At 33.3% G+C, this 18,047-nt stretch overlaps 1 protein-coding gene across 1 annotated transcript; it reads left to right on the top strand.

Moving 5' to 3' along the window:
- Positions 1 to 16,004: 16,004 nt before the first annotated feature.
- On the top strand, positions 16,005 to 16,823 carry LOC129218343 (uncharacterized). Its single transcript, XM_054852583.1, has one exon. The coding sequence runs from the start codon at positions 16,005 to 16,007 to the stop codon at positions 16,821 to 16,823; it is 819 nt and encodes a 272-aa protein (XP_054708558.1).
- Positions 16,824 to 18,047: the final 1,224 nt, after the last annotated feature.

Here is an 18,047-nt window from a genome sequence, read left to right as displayed (position 1 = left end):
TGAATGTGTCAGAAGATCTATACAACTGTACTCGACGTCAAATCGCGGATATCCCAAATTTGCCACAACGACTGCGCATGATGCGCGCGGAAATAGCTCATTAAAAGTCTTGCTTAAATTAATTGTAAAAATTTTGTCTGTTAACAAATTACTGCAAAACACGGATATCCACACTCGTATTTCATATATTTTCAATTCATAATGTGTTATGTTTGTGAAAAATGCATTAATTTAGAAAATAAGCAAACCAATAAAAAAAGTGCTATTTTTCGCTTTCAATTATAAAGTTAGATGTATCATATTCATATGTGTCTAGTTTCATATAATATGTCACGCAAAATATTCTAATGGTTTAACCCCAGTTTCGCGCTGACATTTAAAATTTCTTCCCCCCTTAAATATATCCAAGCGGCAAAACTTGTGTGTGTGTGGGGGGGGGGCAGCATTCTAATCTCATACATTATTTTTTTCTCTGCTTAAATATAAACAACATGGAATCTTAAAACAGAAAGTCCAATGAGCACAGTCCGCGCGCATGCGCAGTCGCTGTGGCAAATTTGAGATATCCGCGATTTAACGTCTAGTTGCAACTGTTGGATCTGTTTTATTTTTGATTGAATTTCATTTCCTAAGACAACTTTTGAATAACTGTTAGAGCTGTTCTAACCTTGCAATTGCAGTCCGAGATAAACAAACCCTATGAGCTGAGAGTTAGTACATAAGAATTTAGGGAACATTAGTGATTTTCAAACTTTAATTACTCGGGCCCATGATATCCCTAGGGGTTAAATTTTTGTATATGTACTCAATGGCTCCCCAAGAATATGTATACAGAAAATCATTACCGTTAAGATTAACAAATCCTATGAGCTGAAAGTAAGTACCTAAGAATTTAGGGGAAATGGGTGATTTTCAAACTTTTATTACTGCAGCCCATGATGTCCCTGGAGGTTGAATTTTTGTACATGTACTCAATGCCCCCCCCCCAAGAATGTGTATACAAAGAATCATTACCATAGCTCCCCGGGGGGCTGTGGCAGAACCCCGGGAAGGCACAATTAGGGGGGTAAAAACGAGAAGGGGAGAGGGAGGGGGGGTCAAATGGCACAAAAGGCACATCAGTAGGGCAGAAGGAATGTGTGTGTAAAATTTCAGCTTGATTCCTCTTATCGTCTGGGCTGTAGCCCTGTGAAAGAAAGCGAAAATGTTTTTGAACAGCGATTTTCTAACTCAAATTCTTCCTCCCCCTGATGGTCCAGGGGATTGTATTTTGGTTTACGTCGTCAGGGGCCACTAGAGATTGAATATAAAAATACTCCAGGAGTCTTCATGGGGCTGAGATACAGAGGGGTGAAGCTCCCAGAAAACCTCAACTTGTTCTGTCGTGTAAACTGTACTTAGTCGCGTTTATTTTCTTTCTTCTTTCTTATCGATGGATTTGCTTTTGTTGACTGCTGACGTTTGGCTTCCTTGGCGGCCGGGAGGCCCCCACTTCCCGTGATGCTTGTTAATTTAATGTGTGATTGTGAGCTTCGGCAAATGCTAACTCTATTATGTTTCTATATGAGGCAGTAAGAAGCAAAGGGATGTAAGTGGAAAAATTAAAAATTTGGAGATAACCAGTACAAATGGTAAGTGAACCTCTCCTCTGTCTTGGGGCGAGATATAGTACTAGTTGCCCTGGTAGGGACTGTTATACAGCATGATTTAGAAAAATTTTCAGTCAAAGCCTACCTAGGACGTTATCTTTAAACGCGTTTTACTCAAAACTTGAAAATGTCCACTTGCATCCCTTTGCTTTTCACTGCCTCATATGTTAGCTCTTAATTCCACGGGCTGAATTTCGTTTAGACGAATTTTGTTGGCCGAATTTCGTTTATAATTCATTCTTTAAATTAATAATTCATAAGGATAATCCATGATTTTATTTTATTTTTTAAATTAAGTCTATATAATGAGATGACAACACTATACAAGAGCTATAATACTTTCATTAAAGTTGCTTTTATAAGTTTTTGAGTTCATGAGGATTCATTTCTTACTACCTGATTTAACTGCGGACTTTAGATGCAAAAAGTTTCCCTCCTTGCTTTCTTATACAGGGTGGTTATAAAATAACGTGAGGTGCTCAGAGCCCTCTAGCAAGTGAAGTATTGGACGAAACATTGCAAAATTTCACGGGCCTGCATAGCAGACTATAAGATTTCGATTTCTACTATAAAAAATAGGACAAAAAATCACCACCAGGGGGGGGGATTTTGCGCTGCAGAAGTGTATTACTTGAGAATACTGAAGAATTAAATGCAAAAAAATGCAGCACACATCAAGTTTCTTCAAATGTTTGTTGTTTACAAATGAGGTTCAATAAAACCAACACGGAGTTTCAATTTGTATCAAGAGAAGAATAATACCAAAAGTCGTAACGAAGAAAGTTCGTCACGGCACCAAGGATTTCTTTCTTGGATAACATTCATATAGGATGGTGCACCATCCCACGTTGGACTTTAGGTCTGAGTGTATAAGGGCAACATTTCTTTGATAGTTTTATTAGTCATACATTTCCTACAGTATGGTCACCGTGATCGCCCAAACTTTCACCTTGTGACATTTGGCCGTGGGGAGTAATCACGATGTGATGTACCTACGACATATTCTCGATATCTCAACTTTGAAAACTCGGAATTAATTTACAGGTAGGAGATTTTAACTCCCCCTCCCCCCGGATGGGCGGAAGATATTGTGCATTGTATGCAGAACCTGGAAAATTTTGATGTTGGTCATATTGAACCTCATTTGTACGTAAAAATCATATTTTGTGAATATGATTTTCACGTACAATAATAAACGAATAAAAAAATGCTAATATGATAAAATAAACGCAGATTTTTTCAGTTGACATTTAATCCTTCAATAGTCACAGTAATACACCTTTTCAACGCCAAAATTTCCCCTGATAGCGAGTTTTCATAATATATATATATATATATATATATATATATATATATATATATATATATATATATATATATATATTTATATATATATATATATATATATATATATATATATATATATATATATATATATATATATATATATATATATATATTTTTTTTTTTTTTTTTTTTTTCAGAAATCAAAATCCCATGGTCTACTGTGTACGCCCATGAAATTTGGCAATATTTCGTCCAATACGTCACTTGCTGGAGGGCTCTGAACACCTCACGTCATTTTATAACCATCCTGCATACTACTGATGAATCAATACCTCTAAAAATAGTTTCATATTTTAAGAAAGTATTACTGTTATTTTTTGTCATGACAAATGCTGATATGTATTAAAACTTTTCTATCTTTGTGAGAAAAACTAACCAAGAATCAGATTCTTAAATTTTTAGCGTTTTCTAAGAAATCAAAAACAAACTTTTGTTCGCCTACTGGCAAAAAGATAAACTAGTTTTAAAACTTCGAACTGTCATTTGCAGAGCTAAGAAACAGGTTTCATTGAGCTTGTCTTGAAGTGCTAAAGAGTGGACTTTCAATTCAGCAAAACAGAAAGAGAAAAATAAGATGACATAAATATTCAGAACATCTTTGTACGCGAAAAAGATACTAAGGGATATTTCACAACTTCATAATCTAAGATTATTTAAATATCATAAAAAAATTGAAAACCATTTAAGTGTGTGTGGTGCAGTTGGAGGAGATCGCATTATTTTGTTGTTTTTGCTATATCATTTACAACTCTAGTAAGTAAGTAAGTTAAAGTAAGTTTTACTACTCTAATAAGTTTAAGTAACTCTAGACTAACTTACTAAGTAAGTTACCTGGTAAGTTAGTCTACTAAATTAAAGCAAGTAAGTTTTAAGTATACAATATACTGCCTTGGACAGGTATGACTGTATCGAGTTTTCGAGACATTTGAAGAAACGCGTTTTGGATTCAATAATTAATATCGGAAAAGGTTGGAACTAAGGCGGTTTTTTTTTTTGGAACTTTTTTTCGGAGGAAACCAAACAAGCATGCTCGTACAAAAAAACCAACGTACAATAAATGAAAAATGCAAAAAAGAAAAAAAAAAAGAAAAAAGAAGAATGAAAAATTTGTAGTTACTGCCCTTTACCTGCACACGGCAGTATATGCAACATGTTACTCCTATTGCGACGAATAGCCTTATGGGTTCCATACTAGGGTGGAACGAAAAAAACAAAGTTTTTATTTTCGAATCGTAATAGTGCGGAAAAGTTGCGATTGGTGAAGACTTACAAAACAAAACAAAGATTTTTAAAATCGGATAATATCTTCCGATCCCGCAACGAGCCTGAATATTTGAAAAAATGGAAAATTTCGTGTTTTCTTAGTGATTTTTCAAAAATTTTGTTTTATGTTTCTTTTTAAAGCTCTAAGATGGAAAAGTTACGATTGGTGAAACCTTCAGAAATTAAAAAAAAAAATGAAATCGAATAATACCTTCTGATCCAGAACGAAGCCTAAAAAATCGAAAAAGTTGAGAATTTCAGGATTTTTCCGAATTTTTAACATTTTTGGATCAATGTACTTTTTTAGACTACAGAACGGAGAAGTTACGTTTAGTGAAGACCTTCAAAGTTAAAAAAAAAAATCTTTTTGAAATAAAACAATATCTTCCGATCGCGCAACGAACCTACATGTTTGAAAAAATGTAAACTTTAAGCCCTTTTTTCAGCTTTTTATTTTTCTTTTCGTTTAACGATCCTCATAAGTTCCGTATGAAATACTAATGGAAGAACGTTTGTTTATAAAACAAATGTGATATTTCAGTACTAGAGCCTGCCTGTAAATTGTTCACATGGCCCTTTAATCCCGCGATACTCATATTTGTTTATCGCCGCTTAGTACAGTGTATGCATCTAATACGCCCCCATTAGCGAAATAAAGAACCGCAAAAATTTCACAGACGATGCCATTCATGGTTACTGAACAATTCAAATCTGTCGATACTTACCTGACAATCTAAAACAAGTTGTTTACCCTGTCATTGAAAGAAACTCTTTCTTTGCGCATCCCGAAAACGTATTAATGGCAATGGTGTTTGATGAAAGGGGGCACATAAGAGAACTAGCATTTAAAAACGTCTTAAAAGCCAGAGAATCTGTTTCTAAAGGCAAAAGCATTAGAAACTTTGTCATTCCATCTCTAAATTTCGAAGCAGAAGGTTACACAGAGATTATTAATTGGAACACGACAAAGCTATCTTCTCCACCTTTTCTTCGAAAAGTTCCTAACAAAGATATTGAAAATTTTATTGTAACAGGCACTATACCCGACTGGGATATAAAACTATTCCTCTGCCATACGCAAGCTGTCAAAAGATGTGTGAAGCTAATGACGGAGGCTTCACTCAAAGTGTGTGGATTTAAATCAAAAGATGGCTACATAAGAGCAACATTGAAATCCAGATCAATTATGCCCGAATTTTCCAAAAAATCTGATTATAAATTAGCTTCAACAACTAACATTTAAAAACAATAAGACTTGTATACTGGATTGTAAATTTGGTAAATATTTTATAACTTTGTATTATTTGAAAATGTTTCATTGTTGTAAAGAATGGTAGTTTTGCATGTTTCGAAGATACCTTAAAAGTCAAGAAATAAATTAATGTTTATGTGTAATATAGGGTTTTTTTTAAAGGCTTTTCCCTGTAACGACCGGGGAAAAAAACAAGAAGAACAATTTTATTTTTAATCACTAAGAAAAGATGAAATTCTCAATTTTTTTACTTTTCATGCTTGTTCCTGGATCAGAAGGTATTATTTGATTTCAATATGTTTTTTTAAATTTCCGAAGGCTTCACCAATCGTAACTTTTCCGTCTTAGAGTATTAAAAAGAAACGTTGGAGCAAAATTTTTAAAAAATCTCTAAGAACACATGAAATTTTCTATTTTTTTTTTCAAATTTTTAGGCTTGTTGCGGGATCGGAAGATATTATCCGATTTTAAAAATTTTTGTTTTGTTTTGTAAGTCTTCACCAATCGCAACTTTTCTGCACTATTACAATTCGAAAATAAACACTTTGTTTTTTTCGTTCCACCCTAGTAAACAACTTGTTTTAGGATTGTCAGGTAAATATCGACAGGTGTGAATTGTTCTGTAAACATGAATGGCACCGTCCTGTGAAATTTTTGCGGTTCTTTATTTCGCTAATGGGGCGTATTAGATGCATACACTGTACTAAGCGGCATAAACAAATATGAGTATCGCGGGATTAAAGGGCCATGTGAACAATTTACAGGCAGGCTCTAGTACTAAAATATCACATTTGTTTTATAAACAAACGTTCTTCCATTAGTATTTTATACCGAACTTATGAGGATCGTTAAACTAAAAGAAAAAAAAGCTGAAAAAAGGGCTTAAAGTTTACACTTTTTTCAAACGTGTAGGTTCGTTGCGCGATCGGAAGATATTGTTTTATTTCAAAAAGATATTTTTTTTTTCTCTTTGAAGTCTTCACTAAACGTAACTTCTCCATTCTGTAGCCTGAAAAAGTGCATTGATCCAAAAATGTTAAAAATTCGGAAAAATCCTGAAATTCTCAAATTTTTCGATTTTTTAGGCTTGGTTCTGGATCTGAAGGTATTATTCGATTTCAATTTTTTTTTCTGAAGGTTTCACCAATCGCTAACTTTTCCATATTAGAACCTTAAAAAGAAACATAAAACAAAATTTTTGAAAAATCACTAAGAAAACACGAAATTTTCCATTTTTTCAAATATTCAGGCTCGTTGCGGGATCGGAAGATATTATCCGATTTTAAAAATCTTTGTTTTGTTTTGTAAGTCTTTACCAATCGCAACTTTTCCGCACTATTACGATTCGAAAATAAAAAACTTTGTTTTTTTCGTTCCACCCTATTCCATACTCTCTGATACATTTTCCCTTTACTATTTCAGAGCCGTAACCTGAAAGTTTAAGAACGTGATACATATTGTATACACATAAATAATTACATCTGCCCATTTTTACTTTTAGCTGTCCATATTTGTGATTTTTTCACTACTTTTAAATTGTTTCATTAGGTGTTTATCTAGTTTATCATTTAATCCTTTAAAGACCCTGACACACATGGGCCCCACGTTTAAAATTTGTTTCAAGTATTTTTCAATGTAAATGTCTTACAAAATACATTTTTTTTTCATGGTATTGAGACATGATGTACTCAATATTAGAAAATAATAATTACAATATTTGAATAATTTTTTTTTTTTTTTGAATAGGGCATTAGTGGCATTAGTCACAAATTGCAAATTTTTCAAGAGTAAAAAAAATCACGTTAAAAAAATGTTTTGCATTAAATAACGCAGACCATGATGTTTGCTAGTTAATTGTGTCATTCTGAATACCGTTTAGAACCGCCCTTTTAACACAAATCAGTAACTCTTCTTTATACACTCTTGACTTACTCCCTTTTAACAAAAAATGGTTCAATTACTATATTAATAGTAATAGTAGAGTCATTCTCATAAAAACAGTCGTTTTGAGCATTGTTAGTTCAGGAAAATTAAAGTGGGTGCAAATAATTGAAACCTTTTATAGAAATGGATATATATAAGGACTTTATAAAAAAATATTGGTTCCGTAAAACAAAAAAAAATTATTAAACATTATAGTAGTTATGCGTAACTGATATATTTGAGTTAATTCACATTCAAATATTCTCAAACAAGGAAGCAACTTTTGATTATGTAGTTTCCATGAGATATTTTATTTTATTTTTAAAGTAATAGATGCGAAAGAATGACGGATGCAAAAACCCTTCTCTAGCTTTCATATAGATTCCAAGTAATTATTTCCCACAACTCCGAGACGCAAATATGCTGCAGTATTTTTATGGGTCTCCAGTTGTAAATTACTACATTTTTTGCTGAAAAAAAATTTCTCTGCGATTATGGGAAGACAATTGACTGTTGTGAAAGAATATGACACCAACCGCTGGTGCAAACTTAAAAATAATTAATTTTTAATGAAAATTAATTTTTAAATAATTTTTTACGTAAACTCTTTGATATTTTGAAGTATCTTAGAAACACTTAGCACCTAACTTCAATCACGGATGGTGCACGATTTGGCTTAGATATGATCAAAAAAAAAAAAAAAAAAACTTCGTCGCTGAAGTGCTGAAATTTGTTCGTGGCGACGTTTGGCTTCTTTTTTTTGTTGAGAAATTGGAACTCAATGGTGATGGTTTTTTCGAACCTCCTTTGTAAGCAACAACCATTTATAGCTGATGAAATTGATATATGCCATATTATTTGGCATTGGATCCTTAAGTATTTATTTTTTCCAAATGATTTCTACTTCTTTCTTGTGTATGTTTTACAATATTTCCTTAGTCAACCTTATTTAATGCTGCAAATAAAATATCTCTTAGCAAATAACTTCGAATGAAACCGGAAACAATTCGACTAACGCAATGTCTTCAAATTCAGGTTCCAAGAGAGCTTCTTCTAGAACAAGAAAAAATTAGAAGTGGCACAAAGTTCATCACAACAACAATATATATCGAGTCTGACGCATTTTGGAAAGAGATGTAATAGAAAACAGAGAAAATCAGGTACGAAACAAGTCACACACACACAAAAAAAAAAAAAAAAAAAAAAAAAAACTGTGAAACTGAGGATGTTTCCCGGAAGAGAACGCGATAATATAGATACGTAAATAATTTTAAAGTTTTCTTTTCTTTCTTTTTTTTTTTCATGGAGAGAATTGGATTTGATGCACTCTTGACAATCTTAGAAAATGTAATTTTTTTCATAATAGCAAAAAAGGTTTCACTCACATACACGAAACGATTAAACCTTTCATTAAGATTCTAAGGTGGTTGCCACAACCTGAACGACCACTTTTGGACGTTTATGAAACAAAGTCAGCTAGTCGAGCGTCATGTGGCCTGGCATTGTTTTACTGTAATACCGTGCTGTGTGTGACCTGAAACAAAGGCAGAACAATAAGTTCCACAATTTGTGTGTAATTTTAGGTGTGAAGGAAAAAAAAATCAAAATATTTCATTATAAAACATTTCTGACTTTTTAAAGTCGTTGTAAGCAGGTTCCGCGGCTCACTGACCGAGAAAAATAGCTCCAACATTTTCACATATCCCAGCTTCTTGAACTGAAAAAGTGTTTTCTTGAGACTTTCTTGAGACTCCGAAACACGTTCATGCACATTTTTAGTAATTGACATTTTATTTGCGAAGTAGACACAAGGAAAACCAATGCGCTTAAAACTTCAAAACAAGTGTTTAACTATTATTATAAGCAATAAACATATTACAAAAATCTGGTGTTGAAGGCATCTTGTATTTTTTTTTGCATGCTATTTAAACAATGGATGGGCGATTCTCGAAAAAATGTCCCGTGCAAAACCCTAAGTTTTTTATTTTATTCAAGTAACTATTAATTAAATATGGGATTAATTGTTTTGTGTTTGATAGTATATTAAAGCATGTATTACTCTCCAACATCATTATTTTTTGAAAGCTTTGGTTAGCTGGGAAACATAAAAGACTTAACGTTACGCACGGGACATATTTTCAAGAATCGCTCGGATAATGCCAAAAGTAAAAATTACAAGACGAAATACAGTACCCTTATTATTGTAGTTCGAAAATCTGAGATGCATTTTGTAATTAAGACATAAAATTGCAAAACAAATGCAGATTTTATGCTGCTACTTTTCTGGAATGTTTTGCTTTGTCGTTTTCAAAACTATTTTAGAACCACATTAAATTATCATACTTCCATATATTTTTCTCTCCTTCTTTCTTTCTTTTTTTTTCTTGATAGTTTTTAAAATATATATTTTTTTAAATACATGCACAGTAAGTGCATGTATGTAGTGCATGTATATGATCGTACTGAGCTTTTTTGATAAAATTGCAAGACATTCTGCTGAAAAAATAAGCAAAGTAATTTTGCGCTTTTGAAGTATACTTTCATTACCACCAATAAAAAATATCAAATGAAATTTGTTTGTTTTTTGTCACATTTAGACAATGAATCATAACAGTAACAATGTTTTCGGTAATTTTAAAAAAAAAAATACAATGCTATCTTTCGGAAAAAATATTGGTGGATCTGCATAAAACATTTTTATAAACTAAATTTATGTTAAAATATTGTATAGTATTGATTCACACTTTTGCAAAATGTTTTTTTTTTTTTGGTCTCATAAATTTCTTATTGGTAAAGTCATATTGCTCGACTTCTGTGCTCTAAATTTTAATAGATCTATAAAGCAAACTTATAATGCTGCTTTAGGCACTGTGATTTTAACGCGAGATATAAAATCAATGATTTAAGAACATATTTCGGATGAAACTTTTTTATTTTTTAACTTAGAGCTCGGTTATACTTAATGAACATCTCATTAATATAAGGTTTGGGGGCAAATTTGCTCGACATTTTTCAGAAACTTTCTGTGGCAGGGAGGCATATTAAATATCTAGAAGCTTTTACAAGACGTATTTCTTCTTTGTTCTGGCATAATCTCGGAAACTTAGAATGAACTTGCTTCAATCTATAAACAGAATAAAATAACATGTTTGTATGTTTGTGTGTGTGTGTGGCGCGCATCCCGGGAAAACGGTAACGCCTAGAAATATGAAATTTGGTATACAGGTGCAGTTTTTACCGAAGATGTGCACTTCGGGCTTCGATTTTTGATATTTTAATTAGAAAAAAAGTTATTTAATGTTTTATGTGATTTTTAGCATTTTTAGTACTTTTAACTTCACAGACCCCGAACCAATTGCGCCAGACGAATATTTTTTTGTACTATAGTGTAGGAAATTTAATTTTAAATATAATGAATAAAAAATTTGAATATAGAGCAATTTTTGTATTTTTTATGAATTTTTGAAGAAAACCTTTAATTTGCATTTTTTCTGGGATTTATTTTTTTCTAATATTATCCTGCAAGAAGTATAAAAGCCTCATTTCAAAAATGAAAGTTGGTAATAGTAAAAACATTTCGCTCTCTTCAGAAGAAAAAAGTTTTAAAAAATACGCAATAGTTGTTTTTTTTTTTTTTTTTTACAATTTTTTAAATTCCAAACACATCAGGTCTTTCCACGCCAACGGTCGAAAAAAGCGTTCTTCAATCTTTTTTGCCTATGACGTCACTTCTTGGATTTCGACTCGATATGAAGCATCGAATCTTAATCGCTACATTGTTTATCTTGATTTTTTTACTATTGCTTACTATTTACTTGGTATTTTTATCTTTTTGCTATAAAATATAGATTTTTTTCCCATTTAAGAGTAATTCTTCTGCTCTCATTTTTTTACAGAATCTGTTTATCCTAACAATTTTAGGTTTAAAGGTTTTTTTTTTTTAATTCACAGTTTAGATAAGTAAAAATAACGACTTTTCTATGTACTATGCCAAACTGTGTGTTTAAATCTGTTTGTTTTTATTAGCGATGTTCTAATGTTGACCATAATGTGACTTCGCCATTGCTAAAACTAAGATTTTGATCATAAATATCTTTGATTAATTATATTAATTGCTAAATATTTTTTTTTGTTTCATAAATCATTTTTATTTGGTTTCAGCTCACACATTGCGGTATTGTTCTTAATTATTTTGTCTATAATTCAATTATTTTTCCTTTACTGTTCTATAACGTGACTGAAAGTTTTTAATTCTGTTCTTTTTTTCTGTTCTTACTGTTTAAATGTAAGTTTTATCAGTTTTTAGTTGTTGTTACTATTATTTTTTGTTTACTTTTGTTTTTTTTTCCCTTTAATAATTTATAGTTTGATTGCTAGATAACTTAAAGTGTTTAGTTCTGTTCTTCTTGATATTGTTACTGCTTAAATGTACGTCAATATCTGTTTTTAATTATTTATTGTTCGTACTATTATAATTTTCTTTTACAATTTGTAGTTTAATATTTGGTTAAATTGAAACTAAAAGTGTTTGATTCTGTTTTTTTCTATGATCTCTGGTTACTTAATGATTTATTCTCATTTATTGTTTGTATTATATATTGTTACATGTTAAATATGTGCTAATATCTGGTTTTAGTTATTTATTGTCTGCATAATCCTGTTCCCTTTTCCTTAGCGGTTTGCTGTTCATTTGTTTTTCACGTAAGGGATTAACCATATTTACTGCTGTAAATTCAGTGGAAAACTGTTAAGTATAAGGCCCTTGTGTGTGTGTGTTTTTTTTTCTTTTAGTTGGTTAGTTTTAGTGCTTAAACATGCATTGGTATGCACTCTTATTTTCAGTTATAGAAACACGATTTGTTGATAATTACTTTAAATCAACAGTAAAGAAGTATTCCAAAGTAACGCTTTTAATTGTATTTTAGTACTTCTAAGCATATTTTTCCTTAAATGGCTCCTCCTAGAAAGAAACAATGCCTCAGGAACCGTAATCGGTCAAAACGACAGCAAATGCAACGAGCACGCCAAACAGAAACTGATAAAGATACATCACGAAGACGGGATCAGAATCGACTTTCAATGGCTGCAGCATGAGAAATAGAAACTGATGAAGATACATTACGAAGAAGAGAGCAGAATCGACTTTCAATGGTTGCAGCAAGAGAAACAGAAACTGATGAAGATATATTACGAAGAAGAGAGCAGAATCGAAATTCAATGACTGCAGTAAGAGAACGGAAACTGATATTACAAAGAAGAGAGCAGAATCGATTTTCAATGGCTGCAGCAAGAGAAACAGAAACTGATGAAGATACATTGTATAGACGGGAGCAGAACAGATTTTCAATGGCTGCAGCAAGAGAAACGGAAACAGATGAAAATCGATTTCGCAGACTAGATCAGGTAAGGCTGTTAATGGCATCAGCAAGAGAAAGAGAAACTGATGAAAACCGAAGAATTTCCAGAAACATCTCCGGAAATATAATGCCTGTTTCGCTATGACATCTTTCGGAGCGACTAAAAAAGTAAGAGAACATGGATTTATGCCCACTTTCAAAATACAAGGTCAAGTATACCATCGAATAGGAAGCTTATATCCAGCAGAAAATGAACAAGCAATATTCCTCCAAGTCTATTTCATTAGTAATTATCAACAACAGGCTGAACAAAGATGCACAGACATTTCGGATGGCAATCAAGATGTTGTCCTACGTTTACAAGGAATGCTACAGCGAGAAAATAACTATGTCCGAAGTTTCAAGACTGCAATGGAAAGTATTGCCGCAGAAGCCAAATTGGTCATACCTGCTGACAGAATTTCAACTTGAGAACATCAGAGAAGATTTAATGAACCAAGTGCGTCAGAAAAAGGAATTCTCACGGATGGAGAGACTCACGGAACCAGAGACATTGTTTTAAATCTTAGGGATAGTACCATTTTAGAAGATAAGCGAAACGCATCGTTCCTATGATGCTCTGCAGTATCCATTGCTATTCTGGAAAGGTGATGATGGATATCACTTCGAGTTGAAGCAAATCAACGCGCAAACTGGACAGTTTATGACCAAAAAGGTTTCATCGATGGATTTTTATTCGTATAGGATTATGTTTTGCTACAATGAATTCAACATTATTTTGAGAGGAAAAGAGTTGTTTCATCAATATTTAGTTGACATGTACGTAAATATCGAAGCAGAAAGGCTTAGGTACATTGAACTCAACCAACGCAAACTGAGGGTCGACGAATCGTTCATCTGAGGGATGCCCTTAGAAATGATGGGAACGTTGAACACATTGGAAAACTTACGTTTTGCCGTCAAGCTTCACGGGAGGTCCACGATATATGCATGAAAGAACTCAAGATGCAATGACTTGTGCGAAGAGCTGTGCGAAGCTATGGAAGACGAGACCTTTTCATTACTTTCACCTATAATCCTAATTGGAATGAAATAAAAGAGGAACTATTTCCTGGCCAGAAACCTGAAGTTTGATACGATTTACTGGCAAGAGTATTCCATATGAAACAGAAGATGTTTATGAGTTTCATCTCCAAGGGTAACATATTTGGATCAGTTCAGTGTTTCATGTAAAACATCGAATGGGAGAAATGTGGGCTGCCTCATGCACATATTTTGGTTTGGCTGAGAGAAATGATTCATGCTCAGTGCGTAGACGAATTCATCACTGATGAGTTCCCTAATCCTCAAGAAGATCCAGGCCTCTTCAACTGCATCAGAGCACAAATGATTCATGGGCCTTGTGGAATCATCAATCCAATTTTACAGTGCATAAAGAATGGTAAATGCAGCAAGAGGTATCCAAGAAAATTAGTAAGAGATACTCAAACATGAACTGACGGATATCCGTTGTATCGTCGACGTTGTCAAAAAGATGGAGGATTTACTACTCAACTCACAGTCAAAGGTAAGGACATTTTAATTGATAACAGGTGGATTGTTCCTTACTGCCCACTACTTTCAAAAATATTTAATGCCCACCTCAAAGTTGAATTTAGCAATTCCATCAAATTCATTAAATATGTATGCAAATATGTAAACAAAGGATCTGACATGGCATTATTCCACGTCGATTCCACTTCAAATCAACAGAATAAAGTTAGAGAATACTAAGTTGGAAGATACATCAGTAGTAATGAAGCTGCATGGCGCATTCTTAACTTTCCCATCCATAAACGTCACCCCACCCTTTTCCACTTGATTGTGCACCTTGAAAATGGACAGAGAGTGCAGTTCACAACTGCAAACGCTGCAGAAAGAGCACAGACGGCTCAAAAGACTACACTGACATCTTTTTTCCAACTTTGTCAAGAAGATGATTTTGCAAGTACCCTTTTGTACAATGAGGTTCCCAAGTATTTTACGTAGAATAATAGCTCTAAAAAGTGGAGTCGTCGCAAGGTTGGCTGTGAAGTGCCAAACCACCCTGGACAGAAATGCAGCGATGCACTTGTCAGAGTTTTCTCCATTCATCCAAACAACTCTGAGTGTTTCCACCTTAGACTTCTCTTGCACGAAGTTAGGGGTTCTGTCTCATTTACAGCATTGAAGACAGTAGACGGACAAGTGTGTACAACTTTCAAAGAGGCGTGCCAACTTAAAGGACTTCTTGAAGATGGCAATCACTGGATTGCAACTCTGGAAGAAGCTGCTATGACTAGGTCATCCATAATGCTTAGAAATCTATTTGTTGTGATACTCCAAACATGTAACTTATCAAATCCTCTCCATTTATGGCTTGATTTTAGAGAACAGCTTTCTGAAGATATACTGCACCGAAGATGAATTGCCTCTAACGACTTGGAAATGGAATTTGATGACAGCATTTTTAACAAGGCGTTGATCAATATAGAAGACAAAATTAAATCATCTGGTGGTTTAAGGTTGCCGTCGGTTGGATTACCTACAGCAGATAGAAGTCAGGAAACAAGCCACAATATGGACCAAGCTTATGATACCGATCTTCTTCGGACATTTGTACAGGAAAATGAGCCCAAATTGATCACAGACCAAAAAGAAGCTTATGAGAAATTTTACCTGCAACAGTCTTGAGAAAATTTGGCGAAATTTTTTTTCTTGATGCTCCAGGTTGCACCTGAAAGACATTTCTTCTTAATTTGATTTTAACTCGAGTACGGTACAACAATAACATTGCATTAGCAGTTGCTACATCGGGAATCGCAGCTACCTTGCTTTCGGATGGAAAAACTGCCCATGCTACATTTAAATTGCCCCTTAATTTAGCAACTTTGGAGACACCGATATGTAACGTAGCAAGGGGTTCAGACACGGCTAAACTTTTGGAGAAATGCTCACTTATAGTTTGGGATGAATTTACAATGTCACATAAAAAGGCCTTTGAAGCAATAGATCGTACCTTGCAAGATTTAAAACGGAATACCATAATGGGTGACATTACTATTCTACTGGCGGGGGACTTCCGTCAAACATTGCCAGTAATTGTCCTGAGGCACCAGGGCGGATAAAACAAGTGCACGCGTGAAATCCTCTTATCTATGTAATCACGTGAAGAGACTACAACTACAAACAAATATGCGTGTATTTTTAACAGGCGATGTGAATGCACAAGATTTTTCGAAAAAACGTCTACAAATAGGAAATGGAATGATGACGTCCGAAAACAATGATGGAAGCATTCAACTGGAGGTATTTTTAACAGGCGATGTGAATGCACAAGACTTTTCGGAAAAACGTCTACAAATAGGAAATGGAATGATGACGTCGGAAAACAATGATAGAAGCATTCAATTGGAAATATTTTTAACAGGCGATGTGAATGCACAAGACTTTTCGGAAAAACGTCTACAAATAGGAAATGGAATGATGACGTCCGAAAACAATGATGGAAGCATTCAATTGGAAGGTTTTGCTATTGAGATAAAAACGCATGAAGAACTTATGACTGTTGTCTTTCCAAATTCGAAAGAGAAATTTAAGGATCATGGCTGGTTACGTGAAAGAGCTATTCTATGCCCTAAAAATGATGATGTCACAATTACAAATGATACTTTACTGACACATTTGCCTGGGCCACTCCGAACATACAAGTCCATTGATACTGTGTATGAAAAGGACGAAGTGGTTAATTATCCCACAGAGTTTCTGAATTCTCTTGAGATATCTGGAATCCCACAACATAAATTAAATTTGAAGGACGGGTCACTTATTATGTTACTACGAAACTTGGACCCTCCTAATCTGTGTAACGGTACAAGAATGAGTGTCAACAAATTACATCACAATAGAGTTGAAGCAACAGTGTTAACTGTACCAGCAGCTGGAACTGATGTCTTGATTCCAAGAATACCTATAACTCTATCATATATTCCATTTCAGTTTAAAAGGCTCTAATTTCCCGTCCGTTTGAGCTTTGCCATCACGATAAACAAGGCACAAGGTCAAACCTTAAGAGTAGTAGGTGTAGATTTGCGGACTCCTTGCTTCTCACATGGACAATTATATGTAGAATGTTCTCGTGTTGGTTGTAGAGACAATCTGCACATACTTTGCATTGAAGGGAAAACTTCAAATGTTGTGTATCCGGAAGATCTTAAAGATTGAAAGCATTGCCAGTCATTGCATTAGGCATAATTCTAAAAAAAAGAGTTTTTTCAATCGACTCCTTTTTAATTTCGGTTCTTCATTTCGATTATTGTCATCAATGATGTGCGACTTTGTCAGTTGGTGGCGGGACTTTTCTGAAAATCGAAAATCACGATTTTTTCATTTCAGTAGTTTGCCTCTAAGTATTTTCACCTACATTCAAATTATGAAATCATAGTAATTAAAGAAACAATTTAGACTATATATATATATATATATATATAGAAATATATATATATATATATATATATATATATATATATATATATATATATATATATATATATATATATATATATATATATATATATATAGAAGAACGGCTGACCTGTGTGTTAGGACTTACCTCAAAGCCATAACCATAAGAATACGTGTGCGCTTTGTGTTGAGACTTTCCTTAAAATCATAATATTTATTTTTGAAATGTTTTTAGGTTCTTCAAAAAAGAACTGAAGAATACGTGGGTGCTTTGTTTTGGGATTTTCCTTTAAACCATATTATTTATTTTTTAAATGTTTTAGGTTCTTTGAAAAAAGGACTGAAGAAAACGCGTAGGCGCATTTAAAAGAAAATGTTTTTGCTCTTAGGTCAGTAAGCAATAATAATTTCCTGGTAAACATTTCCACTCATATTCAATTTGCATACATTACATTAAAATTTCATTTCAAAAATTTATTTTATCTCATTCAAATTAAATTAAAATTTTAGTCAATTGAATGAAATTTAAGAATTAGGTTTTTCATTAAAATATGAGTTTGAATCATTTTATAAAATTTTTTCAGAATCCGTACATAAGGACTGAGGCGAAATGCCTGTGTCATGTTGAGTGGTGGTGGGATTTTACTTAAAACCAAAATATTTTTTTTTTACAGAATTTTAGAGTCTGTGCAGAAAGAACTAAAGCGACATGACCGTACACGTCAGCAAAATAAAGTGATTCATACCACCACCGCCAATTATTTTAAACTGGCG

This window comes from Uloborus diversus, chromosome 3, assembly GCF_026930045.1.
Source record: "Uloborus diversus isolate 005 chromosome 3, Udiv.v.3.1, whole genome shotgun sequence".
Classification (NCBI taxonomy): Eukaryota; Metazoa; Arthropoda; class Arachnida; order Araneae; family Uloboridae; genus Uloborus; species Uloborus diversus.
The sequence above is the reverse complement of the archived record's forward strand: the minus strand, read 5'-3'. Positions and strand labels throughout refer to the sequence as shown.

Excerpts from the sequence above, each read along its gene's own strand:
- LOC129218343 (XM_054852583.1), top strand. The coding sequence starts at position 16,005 with ATGCGTGTATTTTTAACAGGCGATGTGAATGCACAAGATTTTTCGAAA.